We start from the raw sequence: 21123 nt of genomic DNA on the forward strand, positions 1-21123 counted from the left end.
TCATAGAGTGGCGTTCCAGAGGGAGCAGGTATCCTAAATTAATTCATGTTTATTTTTTTTTTTTAACTGCGTCAATTCACCACCACAGTGGCATCTAGGCTTGGATATATGTTCTGCTTACCATTTTTCAGGTGGTAGGGGTAATTTGACAGGTCCAGGGTAGAGTAGAATAAACAGGGTATGACTAACAGAACAAATATGTGATGCCAAATAAGAGCAACCAGGCCCATTTTATCTGGATGGCATCGGAGAAGGAGTCTCTGGCAGGGCCACTTTGCCGTATGAATAGACTTTCACATTTCATAGTAGGGTTGCAGGGATAGGCGGAAATAACCAGAGACACCTACTAGGGGTGCAGAGGCCACAGAGGGCTTTGGACCACAGACTGATCAGGGTTCAAGGGAGCTTGTGCAACAGTCAGATCAGTGGTCCAAGAAGAACACGACACATATCTGTTGCTTCCCTGGGAAGAGAAGTCCAAAATGTTAGAAATGATATGGCTCATTTGCAGCAACTGCTTCCCACCAAAGAACAGGGAATTATTTTCTGGGTGATTATATGAAGCCACCTTAATAAGCATATCATGACGGTGACCAGAGTAAAAGATTGTATGTGTCGATGTTTGCATCATCCTTCAGTGTGGACGCAGCATTTCCTTAACAGGAAATCATGTGAGCCAACAGCTGCAACCAATTCCCATGAAGGGCCACAGATTACAAGTAACAGATGTCGTGACCACTTCCCACCAAGGATCAGAAGATTGGAAACTAAAAGAATACACAAAACAACTGTAATGACCACATCCCCCCAAAGGTCAGAACATACAAACGAGCTCTTCCTTACTGGGTAATAGTAGTGGAGCCGCTGTTGTCACTACATCCCACCAAAGACCAGAAACGTTAGAGGAGCTCGTCCTTACTGTTCTTCGCCTTTGAAGCAGTGGGCGGCAGTCAGGACCCAGTCTTTGTTCAGGATGGATCCCCCGCAGAGGTGATGAAACTCATCCCTCGAGGGTGCCTGGATACTCACTAACCAAGGCCAGGAGCCAGGCTGCACGTCGTTTCCCCCTACAACATGGGGACTGCGTTCTTCCACTTCCATGGGACGGTTGCCACAAGCTGTCAGAGTTAAAAAACAGAACCTGATCAGTTGCAGAAAGAGAGTAAGGAACATCAATGGGGGCTGGGACTGTGTACATTAATGAATGCCACAGTGCTATCCCTCTAACAGGAAACCTTCCTGAAGAACAGACCATGCTGGGCCTGTATCACACTTATTAATTGAGTAATACAAGAGAGATTGTATAGGCATTAAATAAAAATAGTTGCTCAACTCTTAGCTTCAAATCAAAACAATTTGACACTACTCTTTCCTTTCACATGTTTTATTTGTACTATTCCATGTGCTTGCTTCTATGGGACCTCATCTTCTATGCCACTTTCCTGTAAAAGTATTTTTCATTGACACCTCAGATTCATATGTACCATAAATGCAGTGTTTGTTAATAAAAAAAGTTTCTGCTTTCAATTAGAAAATGATCACTGTTCTATTCTCTCGCTCACCTACTAGCTCAATTTCAATGACAAAACTGATAAGACTACCACAAATTAGTATAATAAAAAATGAATTAAAACATCTATCTACATGTCAGTGTGTATTTAATAAATTGCTAACAATATCATTCCTTGTAAAATTTGAGATCTGTGTCTACTCAATAATAAGCTATTATGTATTTAGTAATCTGCTAGCAATGACATTCATTTTAAAATGTAAGCTCTCTAAAAAATAACCAATTATACATTTAGTAATTTAGTAATTTACTAATGCTAAAATCCCTTGTGAAATGTAAGATTGGTGTCTAATTAATCAATAACAGGCAATATTTGGATGACCTTCGCCTGTCTGTGGTAAAATCCTTTTCCCAGGTTTAAAAGTCAGCTTCCAAAAATGTTCAAACGAAAAGAAAAGTCTCGAACCAGTTCTTATCAGTTCCAGGTCCAAACTAAAGTTCATGAAAGAAAAATCCACTGGTAACAATTATCTGGTTTGGTTGAACAGACCCATCAAAGAAGATAGCAACAATGGTAATCCTGCTTATCTTCTCTTTAAGATGATCTGTTACAGTTCAAAAGAATGATTTCTCCTGCTACAACTGTACAACAGGTTAGGACATCTGCAGTCCATTTGGTATATTTATCAGGATGCTTCTTCTTTGGGTTTCCAAATCCTTTTAACAACCACTCTTCTATTGTTGTTATTATGAATACTGTTACTTTTGTTTCACAGTATTCCACTCCAATGTGGCATCCACTGACAACTTTGTATACCACCACTGTCCAAGTACTTCTACCACTGCTTTGTACTTCAGATGTATCAGCAGAGTCCGACAAGACATTTTGAACTCTTCAGATAGGCAAGGCACTCTTCCCTTTAATGAATTTCTAAAAGGGGGCAGCCTCTTTGTCTCCCCCATCTCTCTAACTGCCGCAAGGAGAACCTGTCTCTGCCCACAAGACTTACTTCCTTTCAAATTCAGCAGTATTTAACATTACAGGTTAACGTCTGGAAAAACTTTACAAGCACCCAGCCCCCCTTCTTCAGCTATCTCACACCTTTTCTGCCAAAGCAATTACCAAAAAGCTGTACTGACACTCATTCAGCTTCAGGTAACATTGCCACACTTATATCTGAGTCCTCTGGACAGTTGACAACTTCACAGGTTAGGTGGAGGGGTTTAAACAGGTTTTGTTTCACTATAAAAAGGGGTCACCTCTTGGCTTGGGTATTACATGTTCTCTTCTTCAGCATAGTAAATTCTTGAAATAAAGAATGTAAATTCTGTATAATGCAAGGTTGAGTCTTCAAAGGGAAAACTTAATTAGGCACATGCAACCACTCTTAAAGGTAGATTTGTAAACTTAAAGTATTGATTGGAATTGTATTCCCGTGTAGTACCAAGGAGGTAACTTCTCACTTCCATCAGGAACTATGATTGGTCTCACACTGACTTTCCTTTGATGCTGTTTCACTTGTATGTCTGGTAAAACGTTAATGTCAGGTTTTCGGAATGGAATTGGTAAGCATTCCTTCTATACAATTAAGTACACGTGACCACTCTTTTAATATGAAAGAGTCCAACAATAGATGTAATGGATTTTACTTTCATGTGAACACTGCAGCCTTCAGAATAACTGCACGAGTTACATTCCCATTGTTAATAGTCATTTTAGAGTTAATGACCAACATCTACGCGCTTTCAATTCTACACGAGTCACTTTGGAGCTGGTTACAGTTATCGGCAAGGCTTGTTGAGTGAATCTGAAAGCGGAAACATGTTTGGGAATGCTTGTGGTCTCGTGCAGAAGGGATGTGACCAAGCAGTTCAGGCTGGGCTGCCCCTTTTGGGCTGGGACCAAACCTGATTTGCATATGGTCTTTCCCATGGAATGGCTTGGCAGGTAAAAAACTATGTTCTGGAGTGTAGTCCAGAGCAATGCCAGACGTTAAGATTTTTTCTCAAACTTCTAGCCATCACCCCTTTTGTTTTGCTATAGTCACCCCGATTGGTACATGTATGCCCAGACGTTAGTCCCGTGCCTTCTGGGCCTAGAGAACCAAGCAACTCCTCACTGATGAAGCCCACCATGGCCGAAACATGTTTGGGGATGCTTGTGGTCTCGTGCAGAAGGGATGTGACCAAGCAGTTTAGGCTGGACTGCCCCTTTTGGGGTGGGACCAAACCTGATTTGCATATGGTCTTTCCCTTTTGTTATGGCTTAGCAGGTGAAAAACGATGGTCTGGATTATTGCCCAGAGCAATGCCAGAAGTTAAGATTTATTCAAAACCTCCAACCATCACCCCTTTTGTTTCGCTATACACGAACACTGCAGCCTTCAAAATAACCGTGTGTGTTACATTGGCATTGCAAATAGTCAGTTTAGAATTAACAAACAACTTCTACTCGCTTTCAGTTCCACGCAAGCCACTATGGAGCTGGTTACAATTACCGGTAAGGCTTGTTGAGTGAATCGGAAAGCTGTGCTTCACTCACCGGCTTCAGGGACACTGACGTTGTGGGTTGCTCTGCTTCCCCAAATTCTTCAATCTCTACTACTACTTTGGGCTCACTTGGGACCCACACCCTTCTCCAGCACGGTTGTCTCCGGTCCGGCCACCTTAATTGGGAGTTTCTTTCTCTCTCTAAACCCTCGGCTTGCCATCTGTCTCTGGCCTTTGATTGCTGTATGGTCACATCTCTGCAATCAAAGCAACTCGACTCACATGGGGAAAACTTTACTTCCAGCACATCTTCGTCTGCGCAGCCTCTACAATACAGGTTTTGAGAACACAGGACCCTCTCAGAAATTGCAGGTGGAATTTGCGATCTCCACGTTCTGGCATCTCTTCTGTGCTCCCACATCCTCGTGAATTATGAGCCTTGTGCTTCTCCTCTTCTACTACTGGCAGCCTTCCAGATCCTGATCCAGCTCCTTCCTTCTCTCCTTTCCTGCTGGGACTTTTATGTTCCGCAGGTTTGACAATTGGTTTCAGTTGTGAGCCATCAGTCTCAAGTGCCTGACTCCTGGAATGACTATCAGGCTTAATTGCCTGACTACTACATCTACATGCCTTTTCAGCCCCCCTACCTGTTTTAGTCCCTCTAGGATTCTGGGATATGTAGTTTGTTTCACTTATTTGGTAAAAAGCCATCAGAAATCAGAAGGGTGGGATATTGGAAAGTTAAAAAGGGGTTTATTCCAGTCTTTCCGGTCTGTCCTCTCAACCCCCCATATGATCCTCCCGCAGTCTTTCTTTCCCTGGCTACATGAGTAAGGTTCCAGGTCCCAGCCCAGGTTTCTGGGGAGAATCCTATCAGATTCTTCACAGTATGTAACACATTGTTAGCTGGCTGCTGGAGAAAGGCTGTGGACTGAAAACGAAAATCAATTGCCTACTTATGGAAGCACTCAATCCTTAAGGCACTTAATTGAGTCATGAATACACCACACACATTGCAGCGCAATAAAAGCAAGCGCACACAATAAAGGGCACAACTAGACATTCATACATCCCAAAATGGTCAGAGGGTGCCTTAAGCAGATAAAGAACATACCCCCATCCCTGTGGTTTGAAAATGAATTATTTTGCCAATTAAAACTATATGGCAAAATGTGATGAAATGAAGTAATTGACAAAGGAATGCTGTATCATTGAATACATGTGATGCTGATTTCACTTGCGATAAAACAATTGGTTGTATGTGGTAATTCTGGCATGTGAATGCCACCAGTAAACATGCTAGCAGCTACAACCCTTTTTCCCCAGGGGGTACCCTCCATGTACCCTCCTTACTCTCCTCCCCCCACCATACAAACACCTTCCCCTTGTCCACCTGTATGGGGGGTTGAACGATAATGCCAGTGGTGACATTTGCATTGATTTCATATTGATGTAACATGGAACAAGTAGGGATAGTACTTACATAACAGTGTTGGCAGAGGCCTGCTGTCTTTAAAAACGAAATTACAGTATATCCCTGTCATGTGTTACATTGCAGCAGTGTACACTCACTTTGCAATGTAGTGTTTTCATTGTAACTATATCCACAACAGAATCCAGTTCCTCTGAGGTTCAGTGCCGTAATGTTTCAGTAGTGAACAAGTAGTGAACAAGTAAAATGATTCTGCACTGCTATCACAGCAGTTTACAATCATTTTGCCCCTCCCTACTATTCTACTAGAGGGAGCCCCCACCTCCCAGGAATTTGACTGAACCAGAGGAAGCACCGTCAACTCCAATTATTCTATACATTGGCCCTCATTAGGACTCCGGCGCTAAACCATGGTGCTATTAGCACCATGGTCCATGCCGGAGTCCGCCATGGAGAAAGGGGGAATTACCACCCCATTCCAAGGTTGGCGGGGCGGTAATTCCCCCTTTCTCCATGGCCCTTCCCCATTCCCATTTTTGCCCCATAGGGCTCAATGGGAATGGGGAAGGCGGCAATTACGGTACCGCAAATTGCGGTACCGTAATTGCCATCAAGGTCCCTTTGCGGGTCCCTACTTTAACGGCTGGTCCAGACCAGCCGTTCAGGTCGGGAGCCGTAAAGGGACCTCGTAGTAAGGCGTAAAGGGGTTAACGGCACCGCAGCCTTTTGTGGCCCTGTTAACCCCTTAACGCCTGGGTCGTAAAGAGGCCCATTGCCTCTGTCTCATCATACCCAAGGGAACCAGGGCTGACGGAAAGCGCATCTCCAGATGTTCTCCTCTCTATTACCTGATTCTGTACAAATCTTCAGGAATTTGCTCAACTCAGCTTTGTTCAGAAGGAGCTGTGACTGGGCCATGTGCCAAGTATGGTACTACTCGCAGTGCTGTGATAAGCGCAGCACTAGGTTGGCCAGGGAATCCATAAGTGTCTATACATGATGCTGGGCCTGGGGGTGTCATTGGTGGATCCTTTGTCTATCGCCACCTTGCCATGTGCAGAGTGTATGGGCATGTTACAGTTTTAATATAGAGGTTCCTGCTCTTTTAAAATAATAGAGGAGGTTCATTTCAGAAGTGCCAGCAGCACCTGCTTGCTTTTCACCCCTCGACCAGGTGAAGACACCTCTCCTGGATCTACCCAGAGAATCAGAAGGCCTCCACAGGGATGAAGAAGGCAAGAGTGATAGTAAAGAACCGCTACATTTAAGGTTTCAGAAGAGGTGAAGAAGGGGCCTGAAGGGTGAAGAAGGTGGGAAGGAGTGTAGGCGGTTGCAAGATAGATACAAGTGGACAGGAAAACAACGGGAGCAAATAGAAGCAGAGTCCCAGAAAGAGGTGGGGGAGGTTGTGATTGAAAGAGGAGAAGTGGAAACGTCGGGTAAAATCAAGGAGGGGGCAGAAGAAAGTAAAGATATAAAACTGAACACGTTTATAGGGCTAGGGTAGGAGTTAGTAGAGAGAGGTTTGGAGCAGAATATTGTCTAAGTCTAAAGGAGGTGGCAGGCCCTAAAACCAACAGAGGCACACCTAGGAAGATAAACAACCAAGTGCAGAGCTTTGCGGGAGTGAGATTTAAGGCAAGATTCTGGGCTAGTGAGATAGAGACGGGCAAGGTGGCTGGTGGAGCAGAACCCTGAGGGGAAAGGGGGACGGGGCGTGGGGGAGTGGAGAGTCAGTGAGGGACATAGTGAAAATCCTATTCCATTTTTAGGGCAGCCTCCTGTCCAACTGAAGCTCACTTCTTGCTGGAAGACCCATCAGTTTTGAGTCCACTTGCAGAGTCTGTCCAACAAGGTCCAATCCAGAGCTGATCCCTGGGAGGAGACTCCACATAGTGAAGGAAGGACTAACTGTGGGAAACAGGACCTAGGAACCTTTAAAGCCCTGGATTGAGAATCATGGAGAGAAAGCCCTGTGAACTGAGGGGAAAGGGTTCTGGATATCGACACAAACTAGCAGTGAGAAGGACAAACAAAAGTCTGGGATACCCTAATTGATTTATAGGGTTAGACCCGGTTCTGGATGTGCTAAGAACTCAGAGAAGTTTTGTTTGAGCATGTTCTACCTCCCTTAGAGACACAATTCTTCTCATATGGTCCCAGCGATCTACACCACCCTGAAGAAAAAGTACATCCTGACTAATTTCAGTTACATTCCAAACATACTCATTCGTTTCTTTCGACTAATTTTACACCATTTTTAATAAAGCATGTTTTAAGTATAATCTCATATCCAGTCCCCGTGTTGATCAAGGTTCACCGCGTGGCTTGGAGACAACAAGGAGGTGTTTCCAACTGGGGATTCAGAGGGAATTCTTGGACAACTCGAGCTTTAGTAGCATTGTCTTGTGTCAATGGAAAACCTCCCAGTTGTCGATACCTACTTATCTACATATTTATAGCCGGCATTATGTAAATGGCTGTCCTCTATCACTGGGTGGTTGTCCTACCTTCTGCCATATGAAGTCACCATTAAAGAAAAGCCTGCAAGGTCTCTTGTCAGCATGTAATCCCAGTTGGAAGTATTCACCACCATTACTGCTGATAAATGACCTGTGGTTAGGGACAGGGTGCAGGTCGTATATTGACTGTCTTAAATTGGTCATTTTCTGTGGGGAGCACTGGCATGTGGAGACCTTGCCCCTGTTGTGCCCAGATCTCTAGTGACTCAAGTAAGGAAAAGGGCAGGAAGGGGCAACGTGTGCTGTCACACTCCATGTCCTCAGCCTCCCTGCTGGGCGTCAGCAGCCCTTCAGGGCATGTAGAGCTTTACAAATGTGGAAATAAATACACAAATTAATAGAACAATGGAGCAAGGTCAGGTAATGTCAGTGCCACCAATTCCTCAGTTTTTCCAATTATCCCCCAGCACCTCTACCTCTCCCAGAAGGACGGGCTAAGATTGGTTAAGATAGAGAAAACAGAGTATGGTACTGTAAGTGATCTTACATAATGCCAGTCATGTTGCCCTTGTTGTGCATGGGAAAACAAATGGAAGTGGGAGTTAGTGGGTTACAGGGAACACAGATACAGAAGCGTGTGGTGTTCATGAGTCCAGGTCAGAAGAACTCACGATCTGTGTGGTTGTATGGAACTTTGTGCTTTTGGGGAAAAGAGTATAACTGGACAGCCTTCTGGTTGCTGTATCCCAGTGTTGATCAGTGGTCATTGGTGGGGTTGTTGATAGAAGATTGATAGGGTAGGCATCAGGTCGGTATACAAGACCTTGTTGGTTGCCAGAACAAGTGAGGTTTAAGGTTGCAAGAATTTAATTCATTAATAAACTTTTGCCCCAAGCTACCCTGCCAGTCCCTAATGGTAAGGAGTTAATTGAGGGATGATAAGGAGGGAGAACTGGGTGGTGGCAGGGTTCAATTGCTTTTTGTGTCTTGCTTCAAGAGTCATTCTTGGCTTAAGGTCTGGTCAGGTGTCAAGTGTCGGGGATATCAGCAACCCGGCAGGGTCCCATGATTTGAAGTCTTGAGCGATTAAGGAGTGTGTATGTTGCTTTTAACCAGCTTGTTCCAGTGAGGTAGCTGCCTGCAGCAGTGGACATGAAATCTATGTAGCAGGGTGTCACTTGACAATGCCAGACCCGGTGCCCCTTGATAATTACCTCTAGGGTCCTCTGCCTTTAGACAAAATATGCGATCTCAAGACAACCCATCTGTTCCAAGCAAGGTTGATGACTTTCAATAGAAAGGTTGTGTTCCCTCAAGAGAGAGACTGTTTACACATTGTAATAAAAAAAAATAGTCCATAGGCGCCCCTCTGCGAGACTGAACTTGGCTAAATGACCTGTTCTTTGGGAAGGTACCCACTCGAGAGTCCACAGCCACACTTTAGCTCACTGTACCTTTCACAGAAGGGAAAATGTCCATTTGCATATCAGTCTGTGTCCTGTCATCATAGGCAGTCCAGCACCGAAATGGCAATTCTTTTCTGAACAAGAGTACCAACAGCAACCCCAGACACGTGTTTCAGCCTTGTTGGGCCTCATCAGTGAGGTGGAGCTGTGCATCTCTGAGCACAGTGAGCAAGGGGTCCACGTCTGGATGACCCTAGGAAACTTAGGGTGACTAAACCTAAGTCCCTCTAACAATCAAGAAATAGTCTGTAGGCTCCACTCTGCGAGAACGAACACGGCTAAATGACTTCAGTCCCCAGTCACACTTTAGCTCACTATACCTTTCACAGAAGGGAAATATAATATGCATATCAGTCTTTGTCCCGCCCACATAAGCATTCCAGCACCGAAATGCTATGGCAATTATCTTTTGAGAACTATGCAACATTCGTGCCCAGGTTCTCAAAGACAAATGCGCCATTGAGAGAACTACTGAAGAAGTGGGCGGAATACAATTGGGGCCTGGAACAAAAGAGAGTTTTTGAGGAAGTGAAGACAATAATAGTGGGTGCCCCTTGATTACGACCGTTCAAGCCAATGTGTATGGCGTATATCACCATAGACACCAGCGCATTTGGGCTATGGGCGACACTCACACAGAAGAGAGGGGTTGCAGAACATGTGCTGAGATTTGCATCTAAGATCCTGTCAGAGGCAGAAAATGACTACTCCACAGTGGAGAAAGAAATGTTGGCATGTGCCTGGTTAGTGGAGTATTTCAGGACATACGTGTGGGCCACAGAGTTTCACCTAGTCACTGACCATAAACCACTGGTGCATTTGTTGAGCCCGGGTGGCATGAGGACGTCAACAGCCCTGTTGGCGCGCATACCAGAAAAACGACAGCAACACACCTATGAGTTGGTACATATTCCAGGATTGAGGAATGTGCAAATGGACTGTATGTCATGCCTGCTGGAACAAGGTATCAGCGTGTAGTATCTGGCTTGTGTCTTGTGCACGGATGAAGGCAGTAGAATGTTGTGAGGTAGCCTGGAACCATATGGGTCATCAGGGTTCCAGGACTGTCAGTTGGGACTTCAGGATGGGAGATCTGACTTGAGAGAATCCTTACCATATAGCTCCTGCCTCCCATCACCCAACTAGCCCTGTAACATAAATAAAGTAACTTTCCTTTTATAACTACATGCCTCCTGCGTCATCTCTGCGTCATCTCAGGCTACCTCACAACATTCTACTGCCGGCATAAGTGCATTAAGAGTAAGGAGCTCCTAGAAATGAGTGACAGACACTGGCGAGAAGAATCAGCCAATGATGACACAGTGGCAAAAGTGACAACATGTGTCAGGAATGGATGGCAGGATGAAAGGGCCATTCCTGAAAGGCTGAGGCTGGACTGGAAGGTGGCCGATGAAATCTATGAAGTAGCAGGTGTTTTACTCAGGAGCAGTCAGGTGACACCCCCCACGAGCATAAGTAAGGTCATAATGTGAAGAGCTCACTATGGACACTTAGGGAGCAACATGACCAGGCACATAGGGAGAGAATCATACTGGTGGCCAGGTGTGGACCAAGAAATACGAGCAATGGAGCAATGATGGAGAGATGCCACGAGTGTATCAACAGCGATAAGAGATTGAAAGTTAGGCAAAGTTAGGCAAGTACCACTCATTCCCACGGAAATCCCAAAAGGGGTGTGGCACAAGATAGGAGTGGATTTCATTGGACCGTTAGGGGTCATGCTGCCTGAACACAGGTATGGGGTGCTAATGGTCGATTACCGCTCGAAGTGAGTGAAGGTGTAATTTGTGCCTGATATGACCACGGTGACAGTTATCAATGTGCTGACGCCAATCTTTTCAGAGAGAAGGGCTGCCACAGGAAATACTCACAGACAACGGCATCCATTTAGTATCTGGAGAACTGGAGAGATTCACGAGGGATAACAACATCAAACACATTAAGGCGTCCCTGTACCATCCCCAACCCAAGGGGCTTTCTGAAAGGGCAAATCAGTTCATCAAGGGAGCTTTGAAACTGCCCACAGCTTCAGGCATGGACCCCCACAAGATGGTAAAAGAAGCAGTAGCTGCCAAAAGATTGATGCTATTTGGTATCACCAATATCTCACCATTTCACATCCTGGGAGGGAGAAGGGCGGCACTTATACTTGTACCACAATGATTATCGAACGTGATAGAAGATGACTCCATAAACATGGAAGATGTGGTGTGGAAAATTAAGAAGAGCAAATAACACATGAAGAAGTGGAGTGATCACGGCAGGGCAGGGCAAAGGGCTGAAGTGCAGGAAGGAGACTGGTAAAGATTTGTCAGCCTCACAAAGACCAGGTGACAGGGTCCAAGTACAGTCCGCCCATTACAGTGGTGCAAAGAGGCACCAATCATGTATGCACGCAAGATGGGAAGCGATGGAACTTGGAGAGCGTGGCGTTGTTTGGAAAGATGATGCACAATGAAAATAAAGCGTCCACTGCATTGGCCGCACCACTGCTGGAAGGGGAAAGTAAGGAGAAGAACATCATTGGAAAGCAAGGTGGTATAGAAGCATACAAGCAGGCGTAAGAAGTGAAAGAAGATGTCAATGGAGATCAGGATCTACAGTGGGAGCAAAGAAGGCCGACGAGGTATGAAGATTTTGTGCTGCTCCAGTAAAGGATGTATGCAGGGACGTAGTCTCGCGAGAGCGGCGCCGCCCATCATCACGCAGGGCTTTGCAGCAGCACGTGTGACAAAGGAGCCGCACCCCCGGCGCTCCTCCTGATTAGAGAACCTGCAGTCCCAGCCTCTCATGCACTGTGAGAACAGTAAAGCTACTGTCCATTGTAAATAGTTTATGCCTGTTAAAGACAGTGAAGCAACTGCCCATTGTAAATAGTATATGCCTGTTAAGGACAGTAAAGCAACTGTACATTGTAAATATGTGTGAAGTAAAGCACGTTTACAATAACTTCATGTGTGCAGTCTTAAGTTGGGTCACAATAGCCTCCCAAAGGTGAGAGATCCTATAAGATCCTTAAAAGCTACATATTACCAGCTCCTGCACAAAGGATTTTGTTCTAAAAAAATGAAAGGGCGTGGTATACACAGCGCTTGTACTCTAAACTGCTCTATTTCCGACCTTTCAAAGTAGGGCTGGTAGCAGAACTCAAACGTGTACACATGTAATCGCATATGCTCTCTAAAAGTGGTGTAGTTGTGCTGATGCTCAAAATGAGCAGTTACTATGTGCGATATGTTATTCCTGAGAGTCAGGCAATGCTTCAAAAGCACCGTAATCTGCCCATGTTCTCTTGCTGCACACAATCTTTCCTTAAGCCAGATTCATCCATCACTGATTGTTAGACCCGCCCTTGATGTGGCGCTGCCCCTTGAAGGGACGCGCAAGATGGTGTTCCCGGCCGCAGCAGTGCGACCGGGAAGCCCGAGCAGTACAGACGTGTGTTGTGTGAGTCTGTGCTCGCTGGGGGGCTTACGGGCATCGCGAGGGGGTTTAGGACCAACCCCCAACAGTGGCGACGAAGTGGGGATGATGCCTGGGCCAGGCGTGATTGAAGGATCAATTTTTTTCCCTGAAGCGGAATCTTGATTACATTTCGTTTCATGCCGTAGGCCGTGCATCGACCACGCGGCTGGCGGCCATTTTGGATTTCAGCTGTGGAACTTCTCCGCACTCCGGTTTGGGCGGTGAGTGGCATACAGGCCAAATTTTTGGGCACACCGTTAGCAGGCAGTTATACCTGCATGCCCATGCCCGATTTATGAGTTTTCCTTGATTTTTGGGCCTCCTACATCGAGTGCAAGCGAGGAGGAGGGTTATAGTGGCTGGGCCTGCTTAGCCCAAATTCTCCTTGACTAAATTTTTGGAACTCCTGTGCCTACAAGGTGCTACTGCAGCTGAGGATTGGGTTCTTCATCATCCTCTTCATCATCAGGCTAGAGATCTTATTCTTCTTCATCCTCTTCGTCATCAGTGAGGACTGCTGCAGCTGTGGATCTTTCACTCTCTTCATCCTGTTCATCATCATATCTAGCTGCTGTGGCTGTGTATGAGGCTGTCTGGAAAAGGGGATACTCTGCCATCATCACCTTCGCTCCCAGGTTGGACATTTCATTTGCCTGGGTGTGTGTCTGGACTGTGTTGTGGTGGTGGGAATTGAGTTGCGGCCCCCAAATTCCACATTGGGGGTGCATGTGCGCTCAAGCCTATGAGCGGGGCTGGTGATCATGTCGGTGGAGCCTCCGCCTCAGGATGGTGGCCAAGCAGCGGCCCAGCAGCAGCCTCCCTAGGACGGCGGACAACCAACAGCTCTACAACAGCCTCCTCAGGCTCAAGCAGGAGGTCAGGCTCCAGTGCCTCAGGCGCTGCCAGTGGTGCAACCGGTTGCTCAGCCAGTACATCCCGTCATGGCCCAGGCACGAGCCCATGCGGCCCTGCAGCCCATCCCCGAAGTTGACGTCTCGGGCCCGCCGTCCAGCCTAGGGCCCAGATGGAAGAGGTGGGTTGACCGCCTCGACATGTACTTTAGGGCCGCACAGGTGACAGATGACAGCATGCTGGCAACCATGTTATACTCAGCGGGACCCCCGGTCCAGGAGATATTTGAGTCGCTTCCACCAGGGGATGGATCCTACGCGGCGGTGAAGGCAGCACTACATGCTCATTTTCTGCCCCATGCCAAGTTGGACTACGATCGATTCGTGATGCTATCCACAAGGAAAACGAAGGATGAAACTGTGGACACCTTCTATGGGCGCCTAAGGCGCCTGTCACTGGCTTGTGCATGGGGCGATGCAGAGGACATGATAAGAACAATGCTCATCCAGGCGTGCTCCTCGGGCAAGCTCAGAAGACAGGTCCTAAGAGAGCCGGGCACCACGTTGCCCCGCATCCTTGAGCTGGGGCGGTGATTGTGGTGGTGAGGAAACCCAAACAACCAGACTCCGTCCGAATCTGTGTCGATATGAGGCTGCCGGATAAAGCCATCAAAAGGGAGAGGCACCTTACCCCAACGATTGATGACATCATCACAGAGGTGCAGGGTGCTCGCTTCTTTTCCAAGCTGGACCTCTGAGCGGGCTACCATCAGGTGGTCCCACACCCACAATCAAGGTACATCACCACGTTCACCACCCACCGGGGACTATACTGCTATAAAAGACTTAGCTTTGGCGTGTCTTTGGCAGCGGAGGTCTTTCAGAATATCATCCGGGGTGCCCTCGCAGACCTAGAGGGCCTTTGAACATTAGTGATGATATCCTGGTGTTTGCCAGGACGGAGGTGGACCACCTACGGAGGCTGGCAAAGACTTTTGAGAGGCTGCAATCGTTGGGCTTCACCCTTCACAGGGAAAAATGTGAGTTCCTGCGCCCGTCCATTGAGTTCTTTGGCTTTGTTTTCAAAGAGGGGGGTGTGTCGCGGATCCCAAGAAAGTCCAGGACATCAAAAAGACACAGTCACCCTAGTCGGTGTCCGATGTGAGGAGTTTCCTCGGCATGGTCATGTACTGTGGACAGTTTATTCAAAATCTTTCCTCGAGATCGGAACCCCTCAGGGCTCTAACGAAGAAGGACTCCACCTGGCACTGGGGCCCGCTTGAGCAGGCGGCGTTCAAGGACATCAAGGGTGCGCTGGCGGCTGAAGACACTATGGCATTCTTTGACCCTGCTTTACCATCGAAAGTCATTGTGGACGCCAGCCCGTTTGGCCTGGGCGCCGTGCTAACTCAGATGGATCGTGATAGGGATGTCCGCCCGGTGGCCTACGCCAGCAAGGCGCTGTCTGAGACGGAGCAGAGGTATTTGCAGATTGAGCGCGAGGTGCTAGTGGTGCTCTGGGGCTGCAGGAATTTCCAGCTATATGTCCTGGGTCGCCCGGTGATGGTCGTGACGGACCACAAGCCGTTGCTTTCCATTCTGACAGGGTCGTCGTCCAAGCCGCCGGCGAGGATCGAGCGGTGGATGCTCGCTCTCCTGGAGTACGGGGTCACCTTGGTGTATCGGCCGGGGGCGAACAATGCAGCAGACTATCTATCTCGACACCCGGGTGCACATGGAGGAGAAGAGTATGACACATGTGCTGAGGAAGCAGATGATCATGTCCGCATGGTGGTGTAGGCGTCCACGCCTAATGGGATGCCCCTGGGGGAGCTAGAGGCAGCAGCAGGAGACAAGTGTTTCCAAATTCTGAGACACTCCATGCAGCAAGGATCCTGGAAGTCAGTGCTGGAGTCCCTGGCGGGGCACACTCAAGAGGCCTAAAAGGGACTGGAGCAGCTGTGCAAGGTCAGGGAAGAACTATCATACTCGGCGTCCGGTCTGCTGCTCGGGGTGATCGCATCATCGTTCCTCAGTCCAAGGTGAAGGACGTCATCACTCTTGCTCACCATGGACACCAGGGTGCTGCAAAGACCAAGGTCAGGCTACGACTAAAAGTATGGTTCCCTGAACTTGAGCGGAAGGTGGATGACTTTGTGGCTTCCTATGTCTGGTGTCAGGCGGCGTCTCCTCTGCAGCGAGAGCCGACCCTGGGAGGTGGTCCATGCAGACTTCGGATCTATGACGATGGGCACCCACTTCCTAGTGATCGTCGATGAATACTCCAGGTACCCTGAGGTGGAATTCGTGGAGTCGTTGGCCTTCGAGCACGTGCTGGTGGCAGTGGAGAAGGTGTTTGCGGCCCATGGGTTCCCCCACACGTTGTGCTCTGACAACGGGGCGTCGTTCCAGAGTGAGCGGTTCTCTGAACCGATGGAGAGCTGCAGGGTACAACATCGAAAGATCACGCCCCTATGGCCGAGGGCGAAAGGAGAAGCTGAACGGCTAATGAGGACTCTGAACAAGACCTTCAGAATTGCCCAAGGCCAGGGACAGTCCCTCCAGAGAGCTCTCTATCAGTTTCTGCGGGTGTACCGCACCACCCCGCATGCCTCCAAAGGGGTGGCCCCGGCCGAGGCTCTAATGAAGCGTTGCCCTCGGGGTTTGCTGCCCGAGGTGGGGGAGAAGGAACCGGGGGTGATTGATAACCAACAGGTAGAGGTGGACCGGCAATTGAGGATTCAGCAGGAAAATGTAAGGAGGGGGCTCCACCTGCAGCAGCTGGAGCCAGGCGACGAAGTCATCATCCGAAACAGACACCCCCATGGAAAGCTCTCCCTTCCTTACGAGCCGGAGCCATTGGACGTAGTGGCGGTCAAGGGGTCCATGTTGACCGCCTTGGACGGAAGGTCAGCCGTCACCCGCAACATGAGCTTCTTCAAGAAGCTAGGAGACCCGAGAACTGACCCTCCCCCTGATCCGGACTTAATGGAGGTACCTGACGACAGAGGAGACCAATCCGGTACACCGGAGTCCCCCGCCCGGGGAATGCCTGTGGACAGACTACCCGTGCCGCAGGTAAGCGGGAGGTACCCCCAGAGGGCTGGGTGAGGGAAACCCGCTTACCCCAGTGACTATGTGTTGGGACATTTATCTGATTGGCCTGAGTCCTTGGACTGTTAAGTAAGGGGACCCGGGTGGATGCTAATAAAGGGGCGTGTGGGGAAGCTGTTTTCAAGTGTTGTATTAGTACAGTTATTTAGTATGTGGTGTGTGTTATTAAAGCATTTGTTGTTGTCCTCCCGAAAAAGGAGGAGTGTGGCGCTGCCCCTTGAAGGGACGCGCATGCGGCGGCATGATGTTGCACGCCGCCGCGTGCAGTATAAATAAAAGGGGTGTTCCCAGCCACGGCAGTGCGACCGGGAAGCCCGAGCAGTACAGACGTGTGTTGTGTGAGTCTGTGCTCGCTGGGGGGCTTACAGGCATCGCAAGGGGGTTTAGGACCAACCCCCAACACTTGGAAGCCTACTTTCTCCATCCGTACAAAGTGTATATGCCTCTCACACTGTGTGGAAAAAGGTTTAAAAGCACAGCATGAAATTAATGTGTTTTTGTAAACAATGCACATGTGCACAGGATTTCGCAAAGATTATTATCAAGTAATAGGGGGGTTAGGCCTGTGTGCGGTACCTAAATCTGCCCGCCTCTTCTCTCCGCCCTTTGCAACTCATCCAGAACAGGTCTGAAAGACTTGTCCTTGGCCTCAAACCCAGGGATCGTATCTCTCCAGGACTGAAATCACTACACTGGCTCCCAGTGACTGCGAGGATCAAGTTCAAAACCCTTTGCATTGTCCACAAGGCCGTCTGGGGCCTTGGGCCAAAATACCTTCAACTCTCTCTTCCTGAATATCTTCCTTCTCATGCTCTTCGCTCATCCGCCTCCAACTCCCTCAGGGTCAGCCGCTTCTCCAAACAACGAGTTGGGGGCAGATCTCTCTCCGCTGCAGGGGCCTCCCTCTGGAACAGCCTTCCTGCCTCCCTGAAACTTGAGGAGAACCATCTCCCCTTCCAGAAGCACCTCAAAACCTTCCTCTTTGCCTCCGCCTTCTCTCCCCCTGTCCCCTGCTAAAATTACTGAAACTGCACTGAATCTGCAACTGGGCCACTCACCATTCTCGGTCCTTGGCCCAGCCACTCTCCCCTGCACTGCCTCCCTGGCAACCCCTGCACTGCGGGACTGTGTCTTATCCCTACAGCCCCCCTTCCCAGCACTTGTCTGCACTTACCTCGCACTTGCCACCAGCTGGCCCTTGTAATTTATCCTGTATGCTATAACCCTGTACTGCACTTTTCCCTCTAGCTTTCCCCCCCTGCACTTTTCCCTTCCCCTCTACCCTTGCACATGCGTGATCTGAATGACACCTGGCCTAGTAGGATCGTTGTCTGTCTCCCCTTGTCCCCCCCCCACCCCCTCGCCTCGTCGCACCTTGAAACACTTGTGTATAGGTGCGTTACAAATGCCAAATCATATAATTATCATATCATTATCAATTGACCTTTGCCAGCCTCAAACTCCTAATGGAGGGTTATGAAGCACTTCAAGCACGAAGCCAATAGGAAAATGAACATGCGCACATGAAATGGCGACAATGAAGATAAAAGGTTCACGCACCAGAAACTAAGCAACAACCATAATCCAGTGAAAATCACTAACGGACAGGAATAGACACGCTTGAATTACACATCTGCAGAACAGCACGCTATGTCATTCTGACATAACGCGCACGCACGCGAGATGTCAGATGCTCAGATACATATAAAAAAAGAAGTGAAATGGCGCTGGCGTGCTTCCACACGCGCAGAGGTTCGGAACTGACCCAATGGATGGCCATGGCCTTTATAGAGTTAAGCAAGACGGGAGAGGGGTTACACCTCAGAGTACACGTCAAACAAGAAAGGATGTTTTCAAAGTATTCAGTAATTGTGCAAACCGGCACATCTTAATTATATATAAAAATGTTAACACTAGGCGCTGGAGCTGATAGAATGGACAATAAAGGCAGCGACCACATATTGAATGATGCTATTATAGACATTTATCTAAATGTCAACCGCCTTACTTTTCTTATAGGATAATATATCCATGGCAAATACTAATAAGAAGGACTTTTTCGAAAAAGACCAGACAAGAAGAATTTTAGCGTTAATTGGACATATATGAATTAGCAACGCAAATGCAAGGGTAAGTGACCCTAATTTTGGTTGATACCTAGGACATGAGCTAATTTGAGAACAAATCAAATATAATCAGTTACTTGTAACCATGATAATGTATCCTATTGATAGGACCCGCAAACAAGACCAATTGGTAAGACCACTCATGATATTATTATGTGGTTTAAGCACTATGTGACTAGCGGATGGGTGTTATATTAATAATGCATGCAAGAGCTGCGGGGTACACCATTGAAAGATCACGCCCCTATGGCCGAGGGCGAACAGAGAAGCCGAACGGCTAATGAGGACTCTGAACAAGACCTTCAGAATTACCCAAGGCCAGGGACTGTCCCTCCAGAGAGCCCTCTATCAGTTTCTGCGGGTGTACCGCCCCACCCCGCATGCCTCCACAGGGGTGGCCCCGGCCGAGGCTCTATTCAAGCGTTACCCTCAGGGTTTGCTGCCCGAGGTGGGGGAAAAGGAACCGGGGGTGATTGATAACCAACAGGTAGAGGTGGACCGGCGATTGAGGATTGAGCAGGAAAATGTAAATATAATCAGTTACTTGTAACCATGATAATGTATCCTATTGATAGGACCCGCAAACAAGACCAATTGGTAAGACCACTCATAATATTATTATGTGGTTTAAGCACTATGTGACTAGCGGATGGGTGTTACATTAATTATGCATGCAACACGGATGCGGCTAAACACCAAACCTAATAAATGGCGGGGAACTCCTGTATTCACTTATCTGGCACGGGTTATAGTGTGCCGCATACAACCCAGCCACGTCAATAAAATCAAAGAATATCAATCATAAGAACAATGATGCAGAAATAGCAAGCATTGAGAATTGATAATGCAAGCTACTGTCTAAAACAGAATGAACAACAGTATCTACTGTGTGTTAATGATGCGATATCTGTGCTATATCTGTGTCTGTGTATTTTCTCGTATGTCCCTACCATCTGCCCACATTGTTATGTTATATTTTCTCTATCATTTTGACTTGATGAACATTGTTCTGTTATTTATTACATTTTTGTAAACTAGATGTTTTTAATCTTATGATATACCGACATAAATGTACAGCCTTGAGAACGCCCCAAGTGTCAAAACCCTAGAACACTATATTTTAAAATGTCCTGAACTAATGAATATGAGAATTAAGTACTTGATAAAAATAATGAATTATAGGAAAGAATTTGAGAAGGAAATTATATACCAGTCAATTTAGTAATTATCATTATTATTCTTAGGGTATTTATTGTGCGCCTACCTAGCTTTGGGAAGCAACAGAGCACTTAACAATCATAGGGTGAAGAACAAGGTGAGGGAGCAGAGAAACAAGGGAGGATTGTTTGTATGGACAATTTGTATGTATGTTATATTTATATGCAACTGTAACTATTTATTTATACCGTTCCGGAAACCCACAGGCATCAGGGCGCCAATACAAACACAATGAAGACATGTGAGAAGACGGGACATGCATGAAAGTTTTAGACCCTTCAACTGCTTCCTTCATGGTTGAAACCTACGAAATCATTTGAAGAGCAGGGGTTTCAAATGGGTACGAAAGATGTTAACATTTTTTCCCAGACGTAGCGAGCTTGGAAGCGAGTTCCACACTTGCGCTACCCTCTTGGGGAAGGCTCTACCAAGTGCACCGGCCTTTTTAAACCTGCGAGACCTAATCATTCCCATATTGACCGACCCGAGAGTCAGTTAGGGCTGTAGAGAAAGGTGCAGAACTTCAGGTACACCGTGGCCTTTCCATATAAGCATGTATGCACCAAAGAAGCTGTTTTAAAGTGAATGCAGGCAAATATGGGCAGCCAGTGTAGGCACTCTCTCCCAGAGAAAATGTTTTCTTGTCTAGGGATGCCCTTGATTATCCGAACTGCATCATTTTGGAGCATCTACAGGTGATGTATGCATTTCTTCCCGGCCCCAATAAATAGGGAGTTACAGTAGTTGAGTCATGAAAGTATAATGGCTCGGCCAATAGAGGCATAATACACCTCTGAGATGAAAGCTTTGATGTTCCTAAGAAGTTTCAAGTAGTAGTTGCAGTTTTCTGAAATGTAACTTGTCTGTGTGTCGGTACTGGGGGAGGCGTTAAAGAACACTGTCTTAACTTTGTCAGCTACTGCTATGGGACAGTCTTTACTGCGGGAGTGCCAGTATTCATTCACCAA

At 47.3% G+C, this 21123-nt stretch overlaps 1 protein-coding gene across 2 annotated transcripts in view; it reads right to left on the bottom strand.

Annotated features, from left to right (window-relative positions):
* The window catches only part of LOC138514168 (uncharacterized), a 184868-nt gene that overhangs the window by 113429 nt on the left and 50316 nt on the right, over positions 1-21123 (bottom strand). The window contains exon 2 of one of the 2 annotated variants that reach the window (XM_069629475.1): positions 844-1118. Coding sequence is in view for 1 of the 2 variants with exons in the window: in XM_069629474.1 (XP_069485575.1) it covers positions 920-1118 (199 nt within the window). In the remaining variant the exon portion in view is untranslated. The remainder of the gene's footprint in view (positions 1-843; positions 1119-21123) is intronic. The other variant, XM_069629474.1, reaches the window with a different exon arrangement.

This window comes from Ambystoma mexicanum, chromosome 12 (assembly GCF_040938575.1).
Source record: "Ambystoma mexicanum isolate Mex_15411 chromosome 12, UKY_AmexF1_1, whole genome shotgun sequence".
In the NCBI taxonomy this organism is placed as follows: domain Eukaryota; kingdom Metazoa; phylum Chordata; class Amphibia; order Caudata; family Ambystomatidae; genus Ambystoma; species Ambystoma mexicanum.